Genomic DNA, 25,592 nt, shown 5'->3' with positions numbered 1-25,592 from the left:
CTCCACTCTAATTCATCCCAAAGGTGTTCTGTCAGGTTGAGGTCAGGACTCTGTGCAGGCCAGTCAAGTTCCTCCACACCAAACTTGCTTATCCATGTCTTTATGGACCTTTCTTTGTGCACTGGTGTACAGTCATGTTGGAACAGGAAGGGGTCATCCCCAAACTGTTCCCACAAAGTTGGGAGCATGAAATTGTCCAAAATGTCTTGGTATGAAGCTGAAGCATTAACAGTTCGTTTCACTGGAAATAAGGGGCCGAGCCCAACACCTGAAAAAGAACACCTGAATTCAATCATTTGGAGGGGCGTCCCAAAACTTTTGGCAATGTAGTGTATATAATGTAAAATATATAGACATATCTTGGCATGAGTTGTCACATAAGTGATGTTACATGACAGAATCTTACAGGAACATTTACAAAAAGTTACTTGTATGCAGGAATTAAAACCTAAGCAAAGCTTTGGTTAACCTCAAGAAATTGGGTTTGTGGTTACAAAGAATAGTACCTAAAATCAACCTGTGATGATCTTTGAGAACGTCCTGTAAGAAAACTTTTTGCTTACTTAAGGCAAACATTATAGCAGTGTTTGCAAGGTTACAGAGAGGCGCCTTGGATAATTGGCTATACAAATAGCAACAATATTCATTTTCAGTTTTCATCATTTGAACAAAAAAGCTGCAAACAGAGTCCTATCGACCAAAATGCCAATACACAAGCCTTTTTTTTCTGTTTTCATTTCATTTCATGTACCGCTTATCCGATCTATCCTCGGGGCACGGGGAGCCTGTGCCTATATCAGGCGTCATCGGGCATCAAGGCAGGATACACCCTGGATGGAGTGCCAACCCATCGCAGGGCACACACACTCATTCACTCACGCAATCACACACTACAGGCAATTTAGAGACTCCAATCAGCCTAGAAGCATGTCTTTGGACTGTGGGAGGAAACCCACCAAGCACGGGGAGAACATGCAAACTCCACACACGGGAGCGAGACTCGAACCCAGGACACTGGAGGTGTGAGGTGTGTATTGTGCCGCCACAATACACAAGCCTGAAATATTATATTATTTTTCATGGTCTGTACCGCTTATCCGATCTATCCTCGGGGCACGGGGAGCCTGTGCCTATATCAGGCGTCATCGGGCATCAAGGCAGGATACACCCTGGACGGAGTGTCAACCCATCGTAGGGCAAACACACACACAATCACACACTACGGGCAATTTAGAGACTCCAATCAGCCTAGAAGCATGTCTTTGGACTGTGGGAGGAAACCGGAGCACCCGGAGGAAACCCACCAAGCACAGGGAGACTCGAACCCAGGACGCTGTAGGTGTGAAGTGTATATTGTGCCGCCACACACTCCTTCACTCACGCAATCACACACTACGGGTAATTTAGAGACTCCAATCAGCCTAGGAGCATGTCTTTGGACTGTGGGAGGAAACCGGAGCACCCGGAGGAAACCCACCATGCACTGGGAGAACATGCAGTGAGCGGGAGCGAGACTCGAACCCAGGACGCTGGAGGTGTGCGGTGTATATTGTGCCGCCACGATACACAAGCCTGAAATATTATTTTATTCACGTCCTAAATCCCAAACTGAAACTTCTCCGTCGTCTTTGGCGGAATGGCCACATTGGCCGCAAGATGGCGCCGTGTCATCCTCGGAGGCCTGCACAAGCGGGGAGTGTACTACTACTACAACAACAACAACGTGCGGAAGTAGTAATTTCGCGGGAGTTCTCCACGCTCTAGTCCCTAATCTCCGTCTCGTATGATCACGCATATCGTCTCACACCGTGCAGATCATCGTGCGGTCCGTGTGCATGGTCACTTTTGCGTGACTGCAAGCCGGCTGAGGTGAGTATCTTCCACACACTTGCACAGGGGCTAGTTTTAGCTCTCCTGCACAAATGGCTAAAATCTGGTCATGTTTGTTTTGTTTTTTTTGTTTTTTTTTTGCGTTGGCCATTTCCAAATGTGTGACCATAAAGAGCACGAGACAGTATGCATGACGTCATCAACTCGCCTGATTGCAGCCCACTGTAAACAAATGTGTCCTGAGTGTTCTTGCTGTTTGTAAACAATATGTACATATGCCTTTTTGAGCTACCGAAGCTAGCTGAGCCCTGTTCAACTAAATCCATGTGAAATCAGAGCTGATGCCATAACAGAGGACTCCTGCAAAAGTTTCTAACACTGCACTGTGCATTACATGTCTACAATGTAATGTAAACATTTGTGCCAGTGTCAGCCATTCCAGTGGTGGCTACAATATAATTTTCTCAGCCAACTTTAATACTTTTATAGTCACAGTTATCAGCCATTCTAATGGGTGCCAACCCTGGCCCAATATAATTATGTCCATTGAGCCACCAGACTTTCAGTCAACAACCAAACAGCAGCAAAGTTTCAGCCACATTCATATCTAACTCGCCAGTGTTGGACCACAAGGTCCTCCAACATCATCTGCCAGGGCCAGCAGACACTATTAAATCCACATTGGTTGTACGCTGACAAGTTTATGACGAAAATTTCCCAGTCTTGCCCCAGTGTCGTCGACATTGGGTCAGAGTTGGGGAAAGATAGACGGAGTTGTTAGGAAAAGTGCCTCTTTTCCAATTTTGGGTCAGCACTGGCAAGGTTGTTATAACAAAAAGTAATACTTCATCAGTTTTTGCCTAAACATTTGCATGTTTGTTATGAAAAATGCTCCTTTGCCAAAATTTGGCACAAACGTGGATTGCTGTAGCTTGAAATTGTAACTCAAATCGTTTTGGACAGTTAAAATTGATTTGACAAATATTCAGAAAATAGTATTTCGCTTGAAAAAGTTTGTGTTTGGTGATTGATTTGTCTCAATCTACAGCAAAAGTAAAGTGTTAACCAGGTGAACCCAAGGACTGAAATAGCTCACTCAGGAAAGTAGCTATGTTTGGAAAAACTGGATTGCTGAAATGGTTAAACGTTCTTCATATCCGTCAATGTATGTGCTATTTTTCAGACTTCTGCAATATATAAGAAGAGACTGATACACAGATGGATGCTGCTTTGCCTGTTGAAGAGAAACCTGCCAGTGTAAGTGCTCCAGATCACACAAGTTCCTCCAGCTTGGACTTCCCAAATGTCAGGCAAAAGGTGGACAGTGAGAAACCTGGGAATGGCGAAGTAAAAATAGAGGTGGATGAGAAAGACCATCAGATCAGCCATAAAGAAGAGCCTGAAAATGAGGGGATGAGTCCAGAAGAAAGAGGCATAAAAGAGGAAGAGATGGCGTCAAAGCATGGAAACTGTGCAGAAGAACGGAAAGAGAGTGAGGATATGGCTGAGGAGAAGAATAATACCGGCCAGGAGGAGGAGGAGGAGGAAGAGAAGAACATATCACAGGTACATTCGGATCTAAGCCTCCAGCTAGATAAAGATAAAACACTAGACGAGAATATTTTGGACAATGAAGGAAAAGAGGATATGGAAGAGATGGAGGAGACATCTGAGGAAAAGAACAAAACGGAAGAAATGGAGCACGAGAATTCAGAGCAATATCGGGAACCCAAAGTCATGGATGTAAATGTAGTTGGGGCAGTTACCCCTGAAGGAGAAGGCGTAAAAGGCGACCCAGAAGAGAAGATGCAGGTGGCTGATCCGGAAGCTGCAGAGCCTTTTGTGAACGTAGGTAAGTGTTCAGACAAACATAAAAATATATCAGACAAATACAAAGAGCTGCATGTGTGTGTGAATGGTCATTTCAGCCAGACACATTATCAGGTTAATTCTGTGATCATCTGGCTTTTGTAAGTCAATGGTTTGGAGGATTAATAGGTTAATACGACTGCCTCCGTATCCCTAAACACATTCTCCTTTACCTGGGCAAGACAACTAACTTCCCTCTGGTACCTGAGCATCAGCTATGTGCATGGTGACAAATTTCCAGATCTATTAATAACTGCGTAAAAGAATTATTACAAGTAATCTCTACTTTAATTCAGTTTCAGCATAAGCAGGATAGTTTTGTCTGAGTTTAAACATTTTCCTCTCTCTCTCTTTTTTATTTCAGGTTTGTTTGAAGCCAAAACCGAAAGCTGTTTGGGTGAGGAACGCTCTGAGAAGGTTTCTGAAAGCGCATCACAAGACTCATCTGAAAGCTTGATTAAAACAGGTACAGACATAATAATCACCGTGAATTCTACATTTTTAATATTGGTCATGAATTATGAAACGTGAAGACTTATTAAAGCAAGTCAGACAATACAAAATTACTATGTGTTATTATTATAATTATTAAAAAGATTCTTTCGGCCACATGGACATTTTGAAGAAAGGTAATGCTTTCTTCTTCATTAAAAAAGTCTTGACAGTTGAAATTTGTGGTCTTGGTCATCCACAGTTTACATAGGTGACAGTGTTTTGACTTCCTGTCATTTATTTGTGTCCAACAGAAAACCATACAAATCAAGATTGGGAGAAGAAACTGCCTGGACACACAGTGAGCATGTGACCAGCAGTCACTTCATAAAGCTTCATAAAACTCTAATGAGAATGTTTGTGTTTATGCATGTGATGTTCTACGCACATCTCATTCCTTCCCAGCCGGAGCATTCTGTCCATCCTGAAATGGAGGCTGAGAAAAAGACGGCTCCTCCCACTTCTGCTTCCCTTCTCGTGAAGATCAAGGATGAACCTGTGGACGAGGAATATGAGAAAGCTCTTGGTCCTCAGGCTCCAGCTGGAAACATCAAGGACGAGCCAGATACATCTGAAGTGAGTTCTAGCTCGCATTCCAGTTGAGAATTTTAATGTATTCATTAGGAGTGATTGAGTCATGGTGACAGGGTCATGGGCGGCCAAGACTCATTGATGTATGTGGGGAGCGAGGGCTGGCCCGTGTGTTCCGATCCAACAGACGAGCTACTGTTGCTCAAATTGCTGAAGAAGTTAATGCTGGTTCTGATAGAAAGATTTCAGAATACACAGTGCATGATGGGTCAGAGCTGTTTTGGCAGCAAAAGGGGGACCAACCCAACATAAAGCAGGTGGTCATAATGTTATGCCTGATTATTGTAAACAGTGTAAACAGTCGTCTCCTCAATAGCCTTCTTTTTATGTCTTGTCATGTTTAAAGAATTTCTGTGCCAGATTCTTTGCTTAAAATTACAGCTTTATTGCAAAGCCAGTACAGTCTAGTGACACTGGAGACTCCTTCTAAAAATGCAAAATAAACATTACAGAAAGCTTCAGTGTATCAGCGATTACTGATTATTATTAGACTTAAATTATTAAAGTTGATAATGATATCAATAGTGTTAAATAATAATGATTGATCTATGATAAATTGTGATGAAATAGCTCATTTATATGAATTTGTGATTTGAATTACAGTCATCATTTTTGTGAAAACTGCTTTTATAGGAAAATAATCACCTTCAGACCAGTCAGAATTAAGGATTTGTTTTCAGCATATTTGTCATGTTATGACTGCAGGAATTTGGCCAGAAGACCTCAGAGCAGATCAAGATCAGTGCTGTGTTCTCCGTCGGTGGGAGCTCCATGGAATTAGGTAGGAAACTAATTTTTTGTCAAATGTAGAATTTTTCTATATACATTCAAGTTTTACAAAACTTTGCTAAAGTCCAGTGTATCTTGCCACAGTTAACAATTATATCTGAAACAACAAATTCAGCTGATCACAAATGACTGAGACTGTCGCGTATAGATGCAGGAAGAGAGTTGCAAACAAAACACTTCACTTTTCCAGTTTGCATTTTTTTATGTTGAGGTTTCATAGTGTCCTTACCTTACCACAGGATCTCCAGTTGTGGCTGCTGCAGCAAATGCCCCATCGAACACCTCAGTGCCCGTCCCGTCTTTAAAATCTGCCACATCCCTGTGTGTGGTGTGTTCAGGCTGTAAAAAAATCCTGCTAAAAGGCCAGACAGCATTCCAGCGTAAAAGCAGCCCTCAGCTTTACTGCTCACCGCGCTGCCTCTACAGCAGCACATCTGCAGAGTCGGTGGCCATGACTAGCTCTAAAAAATCCTGCTATTACTGCCTCAAGTGAGTATTGTACAGTAGTCATTTATTTATTTATATATATATATGATATACACACACTATATTTCCAAAAGTTTTGGGACACCCATCCAAATCATTAAATTCAGGGGTTCAGGAAATCTTACTGCTTTAGCATACCGAGACACTTTCATGCTCCCTACTTTGTGGGAACAGTTTGGGGATGACCCCTTCCTGTTCCAACATGACTGCACACCAGTGCACAAAACAAGGTCCATAAAGACATGGATGAGAGAGTTTGGTGTGGAGGAACTTCACAGAGTCCTGACCTCAACCTGATAGAACGCCTTTGGGATCAATTAGAGCGGAGACTGTGAGCCATTCCAAAACTGGGACGTTTGCCTTTACGTGCACATGAAGGTAATATGGAGTTGGCCCAGCTATAACAGCTTCAAATCTTCTGAAAAGGCTTTCCACAAGGTTTAGGAATGACCATTCCACTAAAAGTGCATTTGTGTGGTCATGGAAATGATGTTGGACGAGAAGGCCTGGCTCGCAGTCTCCACTCTAATTCATCCCAATGGTGTTCTATCAGGTTGAGGTCAGGACTCTGTGCAGTTCCTCCACACCAAACTCTCTCATCCATGTCTTTATGGACCTTGCTTTGTGCACTGGTGTGCAGTCATGTTGGAACAGGAAGCGGTCATCCCCAAACTGTTCCCACAAAGTTGGGAGCATGAAATTTTCCAAAATGTCTTGGTATTCGGAAACATTAAGAGTTCCTTTCACTGGAACTAAGGGCCCGAGCCCAACCCCTGAAAAACAACACCTGAATTCAATGATTTGAAATGGTGTCCCAAAACTTTTGGCAATGTAGTGTGTATATATGACTTTTAGTGCAACTTTAGTGCAGTCTTGAGGTTGGTTTACACACATTACATAACTTAATGTTAATTTCATGCCATTGGGCTTCATATTAAAACTTAATAGCAGCACATGCAAAAAAGCTTCACCTGAAATAAACCTAAAAGGTTTCAAATAAAAATAAGTTTTTAAATATTTATGGACCTGAAAGATGCATGTCTGCATTTATCTATGCATATGTATGTTTGTCTGAGTAATTGTCTCCCTTTATCTGTGCAGAAACATTCCAAACCCAAAGGATGTCATCACTGCTCCTGTGGACTCAGACAAATCAGTAAAGGATTTCTGCAGTCAGAAATGTCTCAGTGCCTTTAACTACAAGAGGGACAGTGCATTTTCTGCACTTGCCACAAAATGCAGCATGTGTCAAAAATCCTGCACTGTAAGTGTTACCTTGATTAGTTGAAAAAAATTACCCAATGCCTAAAAAGGTTCTTGAATGATAGTCCTCCCAACCTTCTATGAGTTAGCCATTCAAAAATATACCAAAAGGATCTATTACTCTGTATTAACTGACAGCCCCTGGAAGCCCCTATCTCTAATTCTCATCTTTTTTCAGTGTGTTACTTTAGACAAGTATAGCTAGCATCAGTAAACTGGGATGGCTTGAAAATATTCAGCCGTACATGGTGGCATAGCCACTCATCTGTTTTTGTGTCAAACCCAAATGGGTAGCAACATCTTTCTGCAGGTGTGTGGTGTTTACCGTAAAACCCTGTGTATATACTCACCCTATTTTCTCCTTTAGACAAGTAACTTGCTGCATTTCTGCCCAGTTCCCCTGGTCAGGACTTTGCATTCTTCTCTGAGGGTTGTGTGGTCTGAGAATGACTTTATTGATGCTCTGAACAAATTCTTGGTTCATAATGGCTAAACATATACTTTATGAACCACTTGCATGCTGCTGTATGCTTATATACACCGATCAGACATAACATTATGACCACTGACGGGTGAAGTGAATAAGACTGATCATCTCCTCATCATGGCTCCTGTTAGTGGGTGGGATATATTAGGTAGCAAATGAAGATTTTGTCCTCAAAGTTGATGTGTTTGAAGCAGGAAAAATGGACAAGCGTAAGGATTTGAGCAAGTTTGACATGGGACAAATTTTTGATGGCTAGACCAGAGCATCTCCAAAACTGCAGCTCTTGTGGGGTGTTCCCGGTCTGCAGTGGTCAGTATCTATCAAAAGTGGTCCAAGAGAAGAACAGTGGTGAACCGGCGACAGGGTCATGGGCAGCCATGGCTCACTGATGCATGCGGGGAGCGAAGGTTGGTCCGTGTGATCTGATTCAACAGACGAGCTACTGTTGCTCAAATTGTTGAAGAAGTTAATGCTGGTTCTGATAGAAAGGTGTCAGAATACACAGTGCATGATGGGTCAGGGCTGTTTTGGCAGCAAAAAGGGGGACCAACACAATATTAGGCAGTTGGTCAGAGCAGGGAATATCTGTAAGCCTTGAATAACCTTCTTTCTCTCCTCTCCAAGATTCGCCATGAGGTGAACTTCATGGGCAGTGTTCATAAGCTATGCAGTGACGCCTGCTTTCATCAGTTCCGCGCATCCAATAAGCTCAGCATGAACTCCTGCATAACGTGTGGAGGCTATTGCTACAGCGGCGATGACAAGGGCACAACCTTGTTATTGGACGGCAGCGCTAAGAAGTTTTGCAGCCAAAACTGTCTCTCCACCTTTAAAAAGGTAGTGTTAAGATCGCTTAGTGGATTTTTGTGCTATGCGTGGGTATTCAGTTATGATCCCTGCCAAAATGCAAAAGAGATTGGACACCCTCCCACATTCAACACACAAACACATACACACACACACACACACACACACATGCTCCCATGTCCAACATGAAAATACTCCCATGTTCACCACTCTCCCACATTCAACACACACACACACACAAACACATACACACACACACACACACATGCTCCCATGTCCAACATGAAAATACTCCCATGTTCACCACTCTCCCACATTCAACACACACACACACACAAACACATACACACACACACACACACATGCTCCCATGTCCAACATGAAAATACTCCCATGTTCACCACTCTCCCACATTCAACACACACACACACACACACACACACACACACGCTCCAATGTTCACCACCCTCCCACATTCAACACACACACACACACACACACACACACGCTTCAATGTTCACCACCCTCCCACATTCAACACACACACACACACACACGCTCCAATGTTCACCACTCTCCCACATTCAACACACACACACACACACGCTTCAATGTTCACCACCCTCCCACATTCAACACACACACACACACACACGCTCCAATGTTCACCACTCTCCCACATTCAACACACACACACACGCTCCAATGTTCACCACCCTCCCACATTCAACACACACACACGCTCCAATGTTCACCACCCTCCCACATTCAACACACACACACACACGCTCCAATGTTCACCACCCTCCCACATTCAACACACACACACGCTCCAATGTTCACCACTCTCCCACATTCAACACACACACACACACGCTCCAATGTTCACCACCCTCCCACATTCAACACACACACACGCTCCAATGTTCACCACCCTCCCACATTCAACACACACACACACACACGCTCCAATGTTCACCACCCTCCCACATTCAACACACACACACACACGCTCCAATGTTCACCACCCTCCCACATTCAACACACACACACACACACGCTTCAATGTTCACCACCCTCCCACATTCAACACACACACACACACGCTCCAATGTTCACCACCCTCCCACATTCAACACACACACACACACACGCTCCAATGTTCACCACCCTCCCACATTCAACACACACACACACACACACATGCTCCAATGTTCACCACCCTCCCACATTCAACACACACACACACACACACACACGCTTCAATGTTCACCACCCTCCCACATTCAACACACACACACACACGCTCCAATGTTCACCACCCTCCCACATTCAACACACACACACACACACGCTTCAATGTTCACCACCCTCCCACATTCAACACACACACACACACACGCTCCAATGTTCACCACCCTCCCACATTCAACACACACACACACACACACATGCTCCAATGTTCACCACCCTCCCACATTCAACACACACACACACACGCTCCAATGTTCACCACCCTTCCACATTCAACACACACACACACACACACGCTTCAATGTTCACCACCCTCCCACATTCAACACACACACACACACACACACACGCTCCAATGTTCACCACCCTCCCACATTCAACACACACACACACACACACACGCTTCAATGTTCACCACCCTCCCACATTCAACACACACACACACACACACACACACGCTCCAATGTTCACCACCCTCCCACATTCAACACACACACACACACACGCTCCAATGTTCACCACCCTCCCACATTCAGCACACGCACACACTCAGACAGCCCCCTATGTTCACCACCCTCCCACATTCAGCACACGCACACACACACACACACACGCTCCAATGTTCACCACCCTCCCACATTCAACACACACACACACACGCTCCAATGTTCACCACCCTCCCACATTCAACACACACACACACACACGCTCCAATGTTCACCACCCTCCCACATTCAACACACACACACACACACACATGCTCCAATGTTCACCACCCTCCCACATTCAACACACACACACACACACACACACACGCTTCAATGTTCACCACCCTCCCACATTCAACACACACACACACACGCTCCAATGTTCACCACCCTCCCACATTCAACACACACACACACACACGCTCCAATGTTCACCATCCTCCCACATTCAACACACACACACACACACGCTCCAATGTTCACCACCCTCCCACATTCAACACACACACACACACACACATGCTCCAATGTTCACCACCCTCCCACATTCAACACACACACACACACGCTCCAATGTTCACCACCCTTCCACATTCAACACACACACACACACACACGCTTCAATGTTCACCACCCTCCCACATTCAACACACACACACACACACGCTCCAATGTTCACCACCCTCCCACATTCAACACACACACACACACGCTTCAATGTTCACCACCCTCCCACATTCAACACACACACACACACACACACACACACGCTCCAATGTTCACCACCCTCCCACATTCAACACACACACACACACACGCTCCAATGTTCACCACCCTCCCACATTCAGCACACGCACACACTCAGACAGGCTCCAATGTTCACCACCCTCCCACATTCAGCACACGCACACACACACACACACACGCTCCAATGTTCACCACCCTCCCACATTCAGCACACGCACACACTCAGACAGGCTCCAATGTTCACCACCCTTCCACATTCAACACACACACACACACACACTCCAATGTTCACCACCCTCCCACATTCAGCACACGCACACACTCAGACAGGCTCCAATGTTCACCACCCTCCCACATTCAACACACATACTTCCTTGTAGACATTTGCAAGAATTTTGGGCCTTTAAAATGAGCTCACCTATTTAAAAAAAAAAAAAAAGAAAAGTTGAGAACCCTTGCCTTATAACTAACCCATACGTTCTACTGATTTTGTTTTATTGCTGGATTTCTGCAGAAGTACACGAAGGTCGTGCCCTGTACGATGTGCAGAGTTTACCGAACCATAACAGAAATGGTGGAAAGCATAAATTCCGAGGGTAACACAGAGCTCTTCTGCTCCACTGCATGCGTGACTGCTCACAAAGTGCAGACGGTCAGCTCGTCAGGTAAAGGGTTCCACTTCACGTTCAAGTCAATTTACAGAAAAGTGGGTTATGGTCATAATATTATAAAAGGGGAAAATGAAGCTGAAATGTACATTGTGACGAACTCTCTCTCTCTCTCTCTCTCTGTCACACTAACACACACACATTTAAGGTTCTGCACTGAAATGCAACCACTGTAAGAAGGTTCTTGTGCCTCAGTATCACCTCGCCATGTCAGACGGTACCATCCGTAACTTCTGCTGCTTCACCTGTGTTGTATCATTTCAGGTATGCTTCAGTCTTTTTGCATACTGCATATCATATAAAATACTACTGCAAACAGTCATACAAACTGAAGGAGATCACCTCACCATGATGTAGTTTTTGACATCAAATCTCCTTGGCTATGGTTTTCTGTCCTTCTCTCTTAATAGAATAATCTGACTATCATCGACTTTTGCTATTCTGACCGCAAGGTGACTTTCTTATAGCAGGACAGTTATATGACTGCGTTTTAGTGCACTATATTTTGTGTTTCTGCGTAATTGTCATCTCTAATAGTTCATAATTTCACTCTGAGGAAGATTAAGAATTGGCTTTGTTTTTCAGTCTTATGTAACCTGTTTTTTTGTTTCCATCTTCGTTGTATAGGATGCCTTCAACAAGACAAATACTCAGAGCAACCAGCTTAATGTTGCTCCTCCTCTTAGCACCACTCAGTTGAAGTCTGCCCCCACGGTGCAGCCTGTATCTGCAGAGTCCAGCTCGCCCAGCGTAACCCAAAACTCCTCAGTGACCAAATTCTCCTGTGTACAGTGTCAGCGTTCATTCTTCTCCAAACCTGAGCTGCTGGAATTTAAGGTACTTTCTTGCATGGACTGACTTGAGGCCAGGTTTCAAGTCAGAATTCAACGCTAAAATCAATCCTGTGTTGCATTAGACGTAGATCTTTTGCAGGGAGTTTCTAATATCTCATGAGATCTGTTCTGCATAACGTTGCAGGGAAAGATGTACGTGTTCTGTGATAAGACATGCATTGACGAGTTCAGGAGAACACACTACATCATGGCACAGTGTGTGTACTGCAAAATCGAAAAGGTGGTAAAGGAGGTGAAGAGGATTAATAATGTGGACTGCTCTTTCTGTAGCGAAGGTGAGGTTCTGCTATGTAGAGACCACGGAAAGTTCTCCTGGTATAATAAGGATGCTTTAATTTTTTAGGTACAGGTTGCACCAGATGATTGTAAATCAGGGGTGTATTGTTGACCCTGAACCATTCATTGAAAATAACTAGTTTAAAACTAGTTTGTGCCACAGACACTCAGGATACAACTAGTACCTGATCACAGATCACCCGATCAGAAACACGGCACAAACGGGAAACACTACTTCCACACCTGAGATACAGGGAAGTTATTAAAATTTGTTTTTGTGTAATATTGTTTATTTAAAAAACAAATATGTTTTAGGCTCACCTGTCCAGGGTGTACCCCTGCCTTTCACCCTATGTGTGCTGGGATAGGCTCCAGCAGACCCCTGTGACCCTAATTAGGAATAAGCGGGTATAGACAATGGATGGATGGATGGATCGATGGATGTTTGGGCTCACTTGCAATGGATTTAATGCCTTTTTAATAATGCATTTAAGAATGCATTGAATGACAATAATACTAATGTAATATTAATTTCACATGCTAAGAGGTAAGTGTAGGCTCGAGGCTATTTTACTTGTTGCAGCTCAAACATAGTGGCCATTTATTGAGGGAGAGTTTCCGTTCAGTGCTTATTTTAATTACTTTAGTCTAATCTTATCCATAAAGGGCTGGTCTGGTTGCAATTTTCATCCCGACCAAGCAGATCCCACACCTCATAGTGTTTTGAAAGGCAAGGTCAACTAATTAAATATGAGGAATCAGGTGTGGCTCCTGTCTGACTGGACCAAAAACCTGCCCCCCAGACCGGCCCTTTGCAGGTTAGATTGGACGCCCTGCTTTAGTATTTAAAATTTTTGTGTAGCACACATTTTCACTATCAGACTTATAGTCTCCCTGTGTTTTAATGTGCAGGCTTACCCCAGAAATTAAACATCTCCAATTAATCCACAGGCTGCAAACTTCTCTACAAGCATGACCTTGCTAAACGCTGGGGAAAGAGACATTGTCGCAACTGTCTCTACTGCAGCAGCACTTCCCAGACTGTCATGACCAGCATCTTTTCTGGTAAACAAGAGGAGTTCTGTGGGAACGAATGCCTCTCTCAGTACACATTGTTATTCTGTGAGGTAAAAAAAAAAAAACCCAGAATCTTTTCATCCTCTCTATCTTCCTGCTCTCAAACCAGGATATGATAAAAGTGTCATTTCCATAATGTAGAATGAAGCTAATTTTGTTAAATTTTAAAGTGTAAATAACGTATTATAGTACAGGATTGTGAACTATCTCTGTAACACACAGGTGGCCAAATGCAGCATGTGCAAACGTGCGAGGAAGATGACGGAGTCAGTAAAATGGCTGAATGACATGAAACACTTCTGTAACCTCAAGTGTCTGATGCTCTTCTGTAGTCAACAAGCGTGCACTACGATCTCTCCTGGAAATGCTTCTAAACCTTCTCTTACTCAAAGTAAGATAAATTTTGTTTAAATAGATCCTAAAAGCTAAACTAAAGTGTGAATAATTACATTTAATCAAAACAGACACATCTATCAAAAGTGGTCCAAGGAAGGAACAGTGGTGAACCAACGACAGGGTCATGGGTGACCAAGGCTCATTGATGCACGTGGGGAGCGAAGGCTGGCCCGTGTGATCCGATCCAACAGACGAGCTACTGTTGATCAGATTACTGAAGAAGTTAATACTGGTTCTGATAGAAAGGTTTCAGAATACACAGTTAATGACGGGTCAGGACTGATTTGGGAGCAAAAGGTGGACCAACACAATATCAGGTGGTCATAATGTTATGCCTGGTTGGTGTAATTTACTAATCTGGAAGAGAAGAGAAAATTATGCAGGATGTAGAAGAACTTTTAATTTACAAATCAACACGGTTTGAGAAAACAATTTTTTTGTTCAGGACTGCATCCTCAGTGTTTTGTATATTCGTACATTCACAGATAGAGGGGCCATTTTGACTCTGTGAAGCAGTAAAAGCACTACATTTTATTTTGTACTCACATCACATTTTCTCATCTAGGCTCGACAGTGCCAATCTCCATAGCACCTGTGGCACATTCCACCACCACCAACAAACCAACTCTTCCATCATTGGTTCCAAAAGAGGCCACGCCTGTTATCGCCAATGTTATCTCGCTGTCCAGTGCCACCAATGGACAGCCTAATGTCCTGGGAAGTGCAGCATTGCAAGGTATTTTTTCTCACTAATCTTTTGGCATCATTCAGATGATTTCTCGATCAATGAGAGTACAAATATGATGTAATCGTTGCATTTTTTTTATTCACACCTACTCTTATGTGAACATTCTGAAAAGAAGAAGATGGCAAAAGACATTAACCTTCCTTGTATATTGTAACTTTTCCACCTCAGTTTAGCTTTTTTCTTGTCCACTCATAAGATTTTTAACTTTTACTTTACAGGAACTGTCCCTACTGTTGTGAAGCTGTTAGGACATGTGAGTATAAAACAGTGGCAATATTTGAACATGAACGCTAGATTATTTAAATTGTCTTAAATTTGATGGTCAGCAATATATTAATGACTGCGTGGCCTTCATTTTACACCATGCTGCGGTGCTTTCACACTGTCAGATGTGACAAAGGTTTAAAATCAGTTCTTTCACCTGGTCTGAACAGTAAGCGTTTATATATTTTGTGGAATAATCTCTAGTAAGTAAGCATTTATACACCGATCAGGCATAACATTATGAACACCTGCCTAATATTTTGTTATTCCCCCTTTTGACTCGTCATGCACTTTGTATTCTGACACCTTTCTGTCAGAACCAGCATTAACTTCTTCAGCAATTTGAGCAACAGAAGCTCGTCCATTGGATCAGACCACACGTGCATCATTGAGCCTTGACCGTCCATGACCCTGTCGCCGGTTCACCACTGTTCCTTCCTTGGACCACTTTTGATAGATACTGACCACTGCAGACCGGGAACACCCCACAAGAGCTGCAGTTATGGAGATGCTCTGATCCAGTGGTCAAGCCATCACAATTTGTCCCTTCGTCAAACTCGCTGAAATCCTTACACTTGTCCATTTTTCCTGCTTCTAACACATCAACTTTGAGGACAAAATGTTCACTTGCTGCCTAATATATCCCACCCACTAACAGGTGCCATGATGAGGAGATCATCACTCTTATTCACTTCACCTGTCAGTGGTCATAATGTTATGCCTGATTGGTGTATATTCTGTCTAGAATCTCAAAATCTAAATGAACTAGAAATCTTTTAGCTGTTATATTGAGAACAAAATAGAGTTTATCCAGTGAGAGGTAGTGCTGATGAACGAAAAAGCATTAAACCTCGGCATAAATGGAAGAAGACAGTATCAGGATTTGAGGCTACATGAAGCACGAACTCACCGAATCTGGATAGTTAATGATTGTCTTCTGTTTTTTTGCGTCTAAATCCCAGTGAAACATTCAGCAGAACGAGACTCCGTTTCTTTTCTTTTGCCTCATGAATGAGTTTCTTGTCATCAGCGTATGAGGTGCAGCAGTACTGCATGAAATATAAATGGGGCATCCACCTGTTGTTAGGATAAGATGGTAGAGTAGCTTCGGCAACATTGACCATGATCTGTTCATGACTTCTGTTATAGAGGTCTTGAAGTAAATGGTGAGCAAGAAAAAATATCTAGATAGTAATCAGCCTTTTTAAAAAAAATATATAAAGGCTTAATTGAATCAAATTAGTGTTAGTTTTTGATAACTAATGAATTCATTGTTCGTAGGCCAGCACACAGACGGATAGTGTGAAGACTCCCACTGTTCCCCCGAGAATCCTGAAGAACAAAGCTTTGCTGTGCAAACCGATGAACCAGAACAAGGGCACATCCTGCAAACCCAACACTTCCAATATTAACACACAAACAGGTATTCAACAGATCACCATTAAAGATTTTGCAGTGTTTGCCGAAACAGTCCTTGGGCACAGTTTTGCTTTTTCAACCAGATCCAAACAGATGTTTAGATCTTGGTTGTTTTTTTAAGGAAAAGACTAATCAGAGCACCTGAGGACCAGTTTGGGAAACATTGACTATATATAATATAGTATAGATATAGATATATTCTTAATGAATTCATGTTCACAAATCTCTCCACAGATGAAACCCCACCTAAAGTAATAGTGTTACCCTTACCAGTGCCTGTGTTTGTTCCTGTGCCTATGCACCTCTTCACACAGTACACACCACACCCTGTTGGACTTCCTTTTCCGGTGAGCTGCTTCCTGTCCACTATAGATCACTAATTTATTACTTACATCTTAACTCCTTTCACTTCAACTTATTTCTGTACAGTGTACTGGTATTCCACATTATCTACAGTGCCTTGCATAAGTATTCACCCCCTTATATATATATTTTTTTTTTGCAGTGTTACAAATTAGATTGGAAATAGAAACGTTTGGGATGATATATAGTCCATAATTATTATAGTGGAGGCGGTAAAAATGTATATTGTTTAAAATCTTTAATTAGTTGCCATCAGAAGTCATATACTGAATGGAGTCCATTTGTGTGCAATTAAAGTGTCACATGATCTCGATATGAGAACGCCTGTCCCTGGAGGACCCAGAAGACAGAAGAGATATGGCTCAACTACAGATATGCTTAGAGTTCATCAGGCTGACAGTGACCACATTAGGGGAGCATTGTTCAGAAAAATGATTTGCACCTTCTAATGTTGGACGTGTAAATCAAAAGGTACACATCCCAATTAAGTCCATTTTAATTACAGGAAGTGTAGAGGGGTGAATACGTGAATGCAAGGCACTGGATGCTGCAAAATGACAATACATGATATATCATATTGCCAGGCACATAAGTCAGTGGCTTTATGATACATAACTGACCATCCTGTTGAAAAATGTCTATCAAGCAGGCAAGATTATAGAAGGATCATCTGATTAATTTGCATATTAGATGGCTCTTAGGAATTTGTTTTTTGGTAAAATGACCTGTACGGGTCCGACTGACCGTACAGTTAAAGTACTGATTCCATTCATTAATATCTCTTTGCTCATCATAGGTGCCAGTGCCTATGTTTCTGCCCACTACTCTGGACAGTGCTGAGCGAATAGTAGAGACCATTCAGAAGATCAAAGAAAGAATCCCAGACAACCCTCTGGAGGCCGACCTGATCATGATGGCAGATATGGTGGCGGAGGACAGTGAGAAGGACAAAGCTGTCTCCCAAGGAGGTGCGTGTCCAAAAAAAAAAAGCTTTTCATGTAAATGTGTTACATATCAGCATTCACTTATTTATAATGAATTAAAGCTGCATATTCAATAGCAAACACTTAATTCTGCATCACATCAATAACAAATTCATGTCTGAATTTCTTTCTAAACCAGAATACCTTCCCAATCAGATCAAATGAATATTGCAGAAGTTTTACATAAATTCTTAAAAAGGCTTTTAAGGTTTAAATATTGCTGGAGACTTCACAGCTTAGTTTGGTATGGTAGTTTTGATTATTTTGCATCTGTGTCTGTAATTAATTGATCCTAATAATGGCTGTGAAACATACTGGTAGGTTCGATGTGGCATCGATTGCCTATTACTGTAATATCACTGTGCTATAACTTGGCTAAAGTTGGCTACAGCAACTACCAAACTTTCTATAAGCACTGACATTTCTCATCTCTGCCAAATAAGTAACAGGTAAAAGTATTCCAGCACATTTTTCTCCATTAATTTTTCTTATGTTCATAATGTTAATAACTTTTTTTTTTTTTTTTTTTTTTAGTTTTTCTATAAATTTTCTATAAAGATTTCTGTTGCTTTTGATGCCTTTGAAAGTACATTGAGCTGTAATGTGGATCTGCATTATAATACCTAATCTATAATTAAATGATATTAATAATATTATAAATATATATATATATATATTAGATAATGAAATGTGATAATGAATCTACCATGCATCTAAGGTAAAACTGCCGGAAAATATTTTTTAGAATACATTGGCCTTTTAATAACAACAAGCGCAGCAGATCAACATACTTAAATATATTTCAGCTCATTACAGCATCATTTTATATGCTAGAATAGTTCTAAGAGAGTATGTTATCACCACATGTGGTTTGTATTTGTATGTAAGTTTCCTTGTAGAAATGAATCAACTGCACAGAGTATTGAATAATTAAATGGTTCACTGCTACCAGATTCCTTCCACTTGCTGTTGTTTTTTTTCCCATTTAGACCAGGATGATAATTTTATCGAAGATTTCGATTTGGAAGCCCTCTCCAGCCACCTAAGTTGGGAGGACGACAGCATCTCCAGCACCTCCCGATGGGTACATAACTCAGAGTCTGAAAAAGTGCCACCATCCAGAGAGGCAGAGCAGTCTCCTCCCAGCCCACCCCCACAAGAGTCCCAAATGGACCTGGAGGCAGATTTTCCAGTCGGTAAGGACTGTGAAGAGCATCACTTTCAGTTCTCTTTCATATACTATGATTACTGATTTGCTATTGGTTGACTTTTGTGATCAGCAGAGAGCATTGAGCATTTGGAACACCGCACACAGGAAGACAAGCCCGTAACCACCAGGGCGAAAACGCGCAAGAAGAATCGTGATTGTTTCTCTCACAAAAAACGAGTATGAACATCACAGGCAGCTTCCATTTAATTGTTTATTCATTCTGCTGTACCTGAGTAACATGATACACCTGTCCTGTAGGCTGGAATAGGCATTGCACAGCTAAACTTTTAAATCTACACTCTTACACATATATATCTTTGTATTTGTCGATGTATTCATTCGAGAGCTCAGTGTTATGATGCATGTAAATGCAGGCTCGTAAACGCGCAGAAGCTCCTCAGTCATCAGCAGCTGATGTTCCTCACCCGACTAAAGTGCACACTGAATACGGCATTCAGGCATGGAAGAGCTGGGTACGCTGGAGGGAAACGCAGCCTACTATGGAGATGCCCAAATTTGGCTGTGAGTAACGGCTGATTTGTTACTTACTTACTTACTTACTTATGTGCTTACCTGCTTGCTTACTAATTTGCATTCTTTCTTAACCTACCTACTTACTAACTTAGTAATTTATCTTATTATTTATTTACACTTACAGTGTAACCTCGGCATACGAATGCCCTCCCTTACGAATTTCCACCTTAAGAATTGAAATTTTGCAAGAAATTTGCATCGACCTATGCGGCATTTTCAGCATATATGAACAAAGTGAACCGAATGTCGGTCAAGTTTATTTTTAGCCCAATCTTGGTGGCACGACTTCCTGTTAGGACCCTAGACATGGAATGCTTGGCTTGGGTCAGTTCTTTGTAAGCAGCCATACAGTTTACATACGCTTCATATTGGTAATATTTTTGTGTGGCTGGAACGGATTATCTGCATTGACATTATTTCTAACGGGAAAATTCTTTTCACAATACACTGGTACCTCGGTCCTCCACCACCCGTGTTAGAATTTTCGGTATCCGATTAGAATTTTCGAGCCAATCCGTGTACGAAAATATTTTCGGTGTATGACTCGACCGTCAGGAACGCCGATTCTTGTTTCATACCGGACTGCAACGAATATCAACATTTCGAACATCGAACATTCGGAGAATCGCAGAATTTTTAGGGGGGCTGAGTAGAAATGTTAGGGGGGCTAAAGCTCCCCAAAAATGGCCTAGCGACGCCCATGCCGCACACGCTTTCCATGCGGCGTACCCTGGCGTAGACAATGGAGATGAAGCAGTTTACGCGGGTCATCTGTTCTGAAAGCATCATCTCTGAGTGCTTGTGTTATAACCCCACGCTATCTTTTGTGGTATAATTTCAGTAGCCATGTCTCCGAAAAAAGGGAAATCAGGCATCAGTGTTGCCAAGAGGAAAGTTGTGAGATCAACCATCGAGTTGAAACAGATTAATTTGTTTTACATTATTTCCTATGGGGAAAAATAATTCGGTTTTTGACCAAACTGGTATTTGACCAGACTTTTGGAACGAATTAAGGTCGAACACCGAGGTACCACTGTACAAATTTTCAACTTAAGAACTCGCCTCCAGAACCAAATAAATCCGTATGCCGAAGTTCACTGTATTTACCTACTTACTAATTTACCTGCTTACTTTATTATTTGACTACTTAGCTACCTACTTGCTTACTTAATCATAATCTACTTTTTTTTAACCTATTTATTTATTTTTATTTATTTATTTTTACTAATATCTTTCCTTCATTTTTACATATCTATTTATTTACTTACCTGCCTCCTGGTGGTTCAGTGGTAGGATCCCGCTCTCTCATTGTTGTGGCTCGGGTTTGCAGTGAGAGTTAACTCTCAGTGCCGGTCCTAAGCCTGGATTAAATGGCAGGGTTGCATCAGGAAGGGCTTCCGGTGTGAAACCTGTGCCAAATCCAAACATGCGGACTAAATATTCCGCTACGGCGACCCCGAACAGGGAGCAACCGATAGACCAAAAACAACTTATTTACTTACCTACTTAATAACTTGCCAATATACCTGCATACTTAATTTTCCTACACACACACACCTTATTTTATTATTTACTTACCTACTTATTCACCTGTGTATTGATTTACCTTTTTACAAACCTACAGTTTTTCTACATATTTACTCTTTATTTAACTACCAACTTGCTTATTATTTGCATATTATAACACCTCCACATATGGGAAGAGTATGTATTTTACACGTGACTAAAATCTCCGATTTGACTTTTCTTAAGCAGCACGTAACATTACAATAAAGGAGGACCTGTTACAGTGCACCACGGCTGAATTGAGCTACGGCCTCTGTAAGTTCATCAGTGAAGTTCGTCGCCCTAATGGAGAAAAGTACAAACCAGACAGCATCTATTACCTCTGCTTAGGCATTCAGCAGGTAGGCAACTGTATTCAAAATGCTTTATTCAGATTATAAGGCACCATAATTTAAGACTGTTGTTTAAAAAGAAAGCACACTGCGATAGGATGGATTCTCTTTTCCTTTCCTCTGTAGTACCTTTTTGAGAAAAGCAGGATGGAGAACATCTTCACTGACTTTTTCTACACTAAATTCAGTCAAATTTTGTCCAGTTTACTGAAAGACTGGAAACCCACTATACTTCCAAGTGGTGAGAAACAGACAGTTTATATAAATAATCTGTAGTCTAAGATATAATTTATGAATATCTATGTCCTTGGTTAAAGAAAAAAATATTCCTACTTTTCTCTTCCCTTTGAATGTTTTTTTAAAGTTACACAAAAATGATATACAGCTAGCTTTAACATGGTGTTCTGATGCTGTATGTGTGTGCGTGCAGGCTACGTGCACTCTCGAATGGAAGAAGAGTATCTGTGGGAGTGTAAACAGTTGGGCGCTTTCTCCCCGAGCGTGCTCCTCAACACTCTGCTTTACTTCTTCACCAAGTTCTTCAACTTTAAGACTATAGCACAGCACCGGCGCCTTTCCTTCGCCCACATCATGCGCTGCACGCGCTCACAAAGCAACGGGAGCAAGATGTCCTGCCTCCGCTTTTACCCTCCCGTGCACAAAGAAAACAAAAATACATGTTAGACTTTGCATCAAAGCACCAATAACACTTACATTACCGCTAAACCCCCTCGACTTTGTATTAACTTCTTTGTATTTGAACTTCTTACAGCGAACGAAGAAACAGATGGCGTCCCTGCCAAGAGGAAAAAAGAAGAGGAAGAGGAGGAAGGAGTGGTGCTGGAGATGCAGGAGAATGTTGAAAACCCTCTCCGTTGTCCCGTTAGACTCTATGAGTTCTATCTCTCCAAATGGTACGCCAGTGATTCGATGCTGTATTTATAATTAAAGTGCTTTACATTGTAGCACTGGCACATGAATAAGGAGTAAGATGTGATGGGTCCAGTGAGGTGGCATGTTGTGGTCTGATCCTGACAGAATTCTCAAATCTGATTGGTCAGAATATTCAGTAACAGCAGCCCAAAATGATGATTGTAGTTGCTATAGAGCCAGGAGCAAACTTATTTCACAATGTATTCAGTGAAACTTGTAAAAGAGTATACAGAACATTACAGTAGACATACATAGTACACGGAGGGAATGGAATACATGTGCATACATGAATGCATTGTTTTGTAATAAATGAAATGATGTAATTTTGGGCAACTTGCTTTAGAATAAGATGCATGAAACACTATTAACTTTTAGAGACTATTAGAGACAGTGTCACTGAGGCAGGAGTCAGAGCTGGAGGTAGCAGAGCTTCCAGGTTGAGGTTCTCTTTGGGAGTGGACAGGATTAGGAACGAGTACATCAGTGGGACGGCTCATGTTGGACGTTTGGGGGACGAAGTTAGGGAGGACAGATTAAGATGGTTTGGACATGTTCAGAGGAGGGAGAGTGAGTATATCGGTAGGAGAATGTTGGACATGGAGCTGCAAGGGAGCAGGAAAAGAGGAAGGCCAAAGAGGAGGTATATGGATGGAATAAATGAGGAGATGAAGCTAGTGGGTGTAAGTGGTGATACAGAAGATAGGGATAGGTGGAGAGAGATGATTCGCTGTGGAGACCCCTGAAAGGAAAAGCCAAAAGAAGAAGAAGAAACACTAATGCTTGTCCTCTTTTAAAATTAAATACTGATCCATTCATCTTTACACTATCATTCATTTCCTTTCTTTCTTACTTTTCTCTCATTTAATAATTTGCAGGTGTGGGGTAAGAAAGAATTACACTTGCAGTCTAACAAATATTTTGTCTCTTCCAGCTCAGGCACGGTAAAGCAGCGCACCTCTGTCTTCTATCTACGTCCAGAGCGCTCGTGTATCCCCAACAGCCCCTTGTGGTTCTCCCACATGTCACTGGATGACAGCGAGCTGGAGAGCATGCTCGGTCGCATCCTCACCATCCGAGAGATCCATCTGGAGACTGAAAAGCCTCTGAACGTTTCTGAATCAGAGAACCAAAGTGATTCAGAATAACACAACAGTGATGCTTCATCTACAGACCAGATGCTTTAAAACAGGAGATGAACGGCTCTAGAAAGCCACTTTGTGATGAGCCGAGTTCTTGCTATGTTTCTTGTTAATGTGTCTCAGACTTTGTCGAGGACGTAGCGGTGCTCAGTAAGGAGAAACGTGGCTGGAATCCAAATCTACAAGCGCACAATATTCAATTTCAGTCCTGTAGATCATTCTGCGGTGCTTTTTGTTCACTATTCTGTTTCAAACGGTTCACATTTTACAAAATAACACACACTGTCTAAAATCACACCATCGGACACACTCGAAGAGTCTCTTGAGTTCTGAGTGGCAAAGCATGATACGAACTGTTGTATAGTGCTTTACATTTACCTGCTTGTATAAGCTCATTCATATCATCATGAAACACTTCCGTTCACTTCTTGTGATATTTGGCAACACTAGATCACAATAGATCTCTGTTTCACCCATTTTTGTGTAAGTATATTTTTGTTTTTGAATCAGTGTTTTGTTTGATTTTATGAAATCCGTCCATGTCTCAGAAACGCCACCAAACGTCTCTCAGATTGCAGGTTTTATTTTCTTCAATAACTTTTTTTTTTAACTGCTAAGAAATCCAGCAAATACTTTAAATAATTCAAACAATTAATATGCTAAGAAAAATCATGTTTTGTGATTTTTTTTGAAAATAATAAATATGAAATACTGATAAAGTTTTTTCAGCGGTGCTACAGGATGCATTTCTTAAACATCATAAAGTGATTTCTGTTAAATGTTGTGTAAGTGCACAAATCTGTTACTTTTCCTATACTAAGATTTTCATTTGACATTATTTTATATAATGGGCCTCAGTGTTATATGAATGGGGGGCACCTGTTAGTGGGTGGGATATATTAGGCAGCAAGTGAACATTTTGTCCTCAAAGTTGATGTGTTAGAAGCAGGAAAAATAAGGATTTGAGCGAGTTTGACCAAATTGTGATGGCTAGACGACTGGATCAGAGCATCTCCATAACTGCAGCTCTTGTGGGGTGTTCCCAGTCTGCAGCGGTCAGTATCTATCAAAAGTGGTCCAAGGAAGGAACAGTGATGAACCGGCGACAGGGTCATGGGAAGGCAAGGCTCATTGATGCACGTGGCGAGAGAAGGCTGGCCCGTGTGATCTGATCCAAGAGACGAGCTACTGTTCAAATTGCTGAAGAAGTTAATGCTGGTTCTGATAGAAAGGTGTCAGAATACACAGTGCATCGCAATTTGTTGTGTATGAGGCTGCATAGCCGCAGACCAGTCAGGGTGTCCATGCTGACCACTGTGCACCACCGAAAGTGCCAACGATGGGCACTTGAGTATCAGAACCGGACCACAGACCAATGGAAGAAGGTGGCCTCGTCTGATGAATCACGTTTTCTCTTACAACACGTAGATGTCTGTGTGTGTCGCTTATCTGGGGAACACATGGCACCTGGATGCACTATGAGAAGAAGGCAAGCCGGTGGATGCAGTGTCATGCTTTGGGCAATGTTCTGTTGAGAATCCTTGGGTCCTGCCATCCATGTGGATGTTACTTTGACATGTACCACCTACCTAAGCATTGTTGCAGACCATGTACACCCTTTCATGGAAAAAGTATTCCCTGATGGCTGTGGCCTCTTTCAGCAGGATAATGCGCCGTGCCACAAAGCAATAATGCATCAGGAATGGTTTGATGAGCACACCCACGAG

General features: G+C 42.1%; 1 protein-coding gene across 3 annotated transcripts; it reads left to right on the top strand.

The window, feature by feature from the left end:
* Positions 1–1,684: 1,684 nt before the first annotated feature.
* On the top strand, positions 1,685–24,587 carry zmym4.1 (zinc finger MYM-type containing 4, tandem duplicate 1). 3 transcript variants are annotated; one of them, XM_058405117.1, is made up of 28 exons: positions 1,685–1,869; positions 3,014–3,682; positions 4,064–4,165; positions 4,446–4,492; positions 4,597–4,767; positions 5,488–5,563; positions 5,811–6,060; positions 7,159–7,321; positions 8,432–8,644; positions 11,618–11,768; positions 11,920–12,035; positions 12,399–12,608; positions 12,750–12,900; positions 13,853–14,028; positions 14,201–14,369; positions 14,940–15,110; positions 15,341–15,375; positions 16,668–16,809; positions 17,040–17,152; positions 17,965–18,136; positions 19,141–19,347; positions 19,435–19,538; positions 19,736–19,883; positions 21,651–21,802; positions 21,920–22,034; positions 22,224–22,472; positions 22,566–22,707; positions 23,658–24,587. In XM_058405117.1, the coding sequence occupies exons 2-28, from the start codon at positions 3,049–3,051 to the stop codon at positions 23,869–23,871; spliced, it is 4,593 nt and encodes a 1,530-aa protein (XP_058261100.1). In that variant the 5' UTR covers positions 1,685–1,869; positions 3,014–3,048; the 3' UTR covers positions 23,872–24,587. The 3 variants fall into 3 exon arrangements, with proteins under 3 accessions (XP_058261100.1, XP_058261099.1, XP_058261101.1); XM_058405116.1 differs by having other exon boundaries at positions 1,686–1,869; positions 19,432–19,538; XM_058405118.1 differs by lacking the exon at positions 1,685–1,869 and having other exon boundaries at positions 3,541–3,678; positions 19,432–19,538.
* The last annotated feature ends 1,005 nt before the right edge of the window (positions 24,588–25,592 follow it).

The sequence above is a fragment of the Hemibagrus wyckioides genome, linkage group LG12 (genome assembly GCF_019097595.1).
Source record: "Hemibagrus wyckioides isolate EC202008001 linkage group LG12, SWU_Hwy_1.0, whole genome shotgun sequence".
Taxonomy (NCBI): Eukaryota; Metazoa; Chordata; class Actinopteri; order Siluriformes; family Bagridae; genus Hemibagrus; species Hemibagrus wyckioides.
Note: the sequence above shows the minus strand (reverse complement) of the source record. Positions and strands in the feature narration are given on the sequence as shown.

Excerpts from the sequence above, each read along its gene's own strand:
- zmym4.1 (XM_058405116.1), top strand. The coding sequence starts at position 3,049 with ATGGATGCTGCTTTGCCTGTTGAAGAGAAACCTGCCAGTGTAAGTGCT. Across the intron at positions 4,166-4,445 it reads TGAAAGCTTGATTAAAACAG|AAAACCATACAAATCAAGAT; the intron begins GTACAGACATAA and ends TGTGTCCAACAG. Across the intron at positions 12,609-12,749 it reads CTGAGCTGCTGGAATTTAAG|GGAAAGATGTACGTGTTCTG; the intron begins GTACTTTCTTGC and ends ATAACGTTGCAG.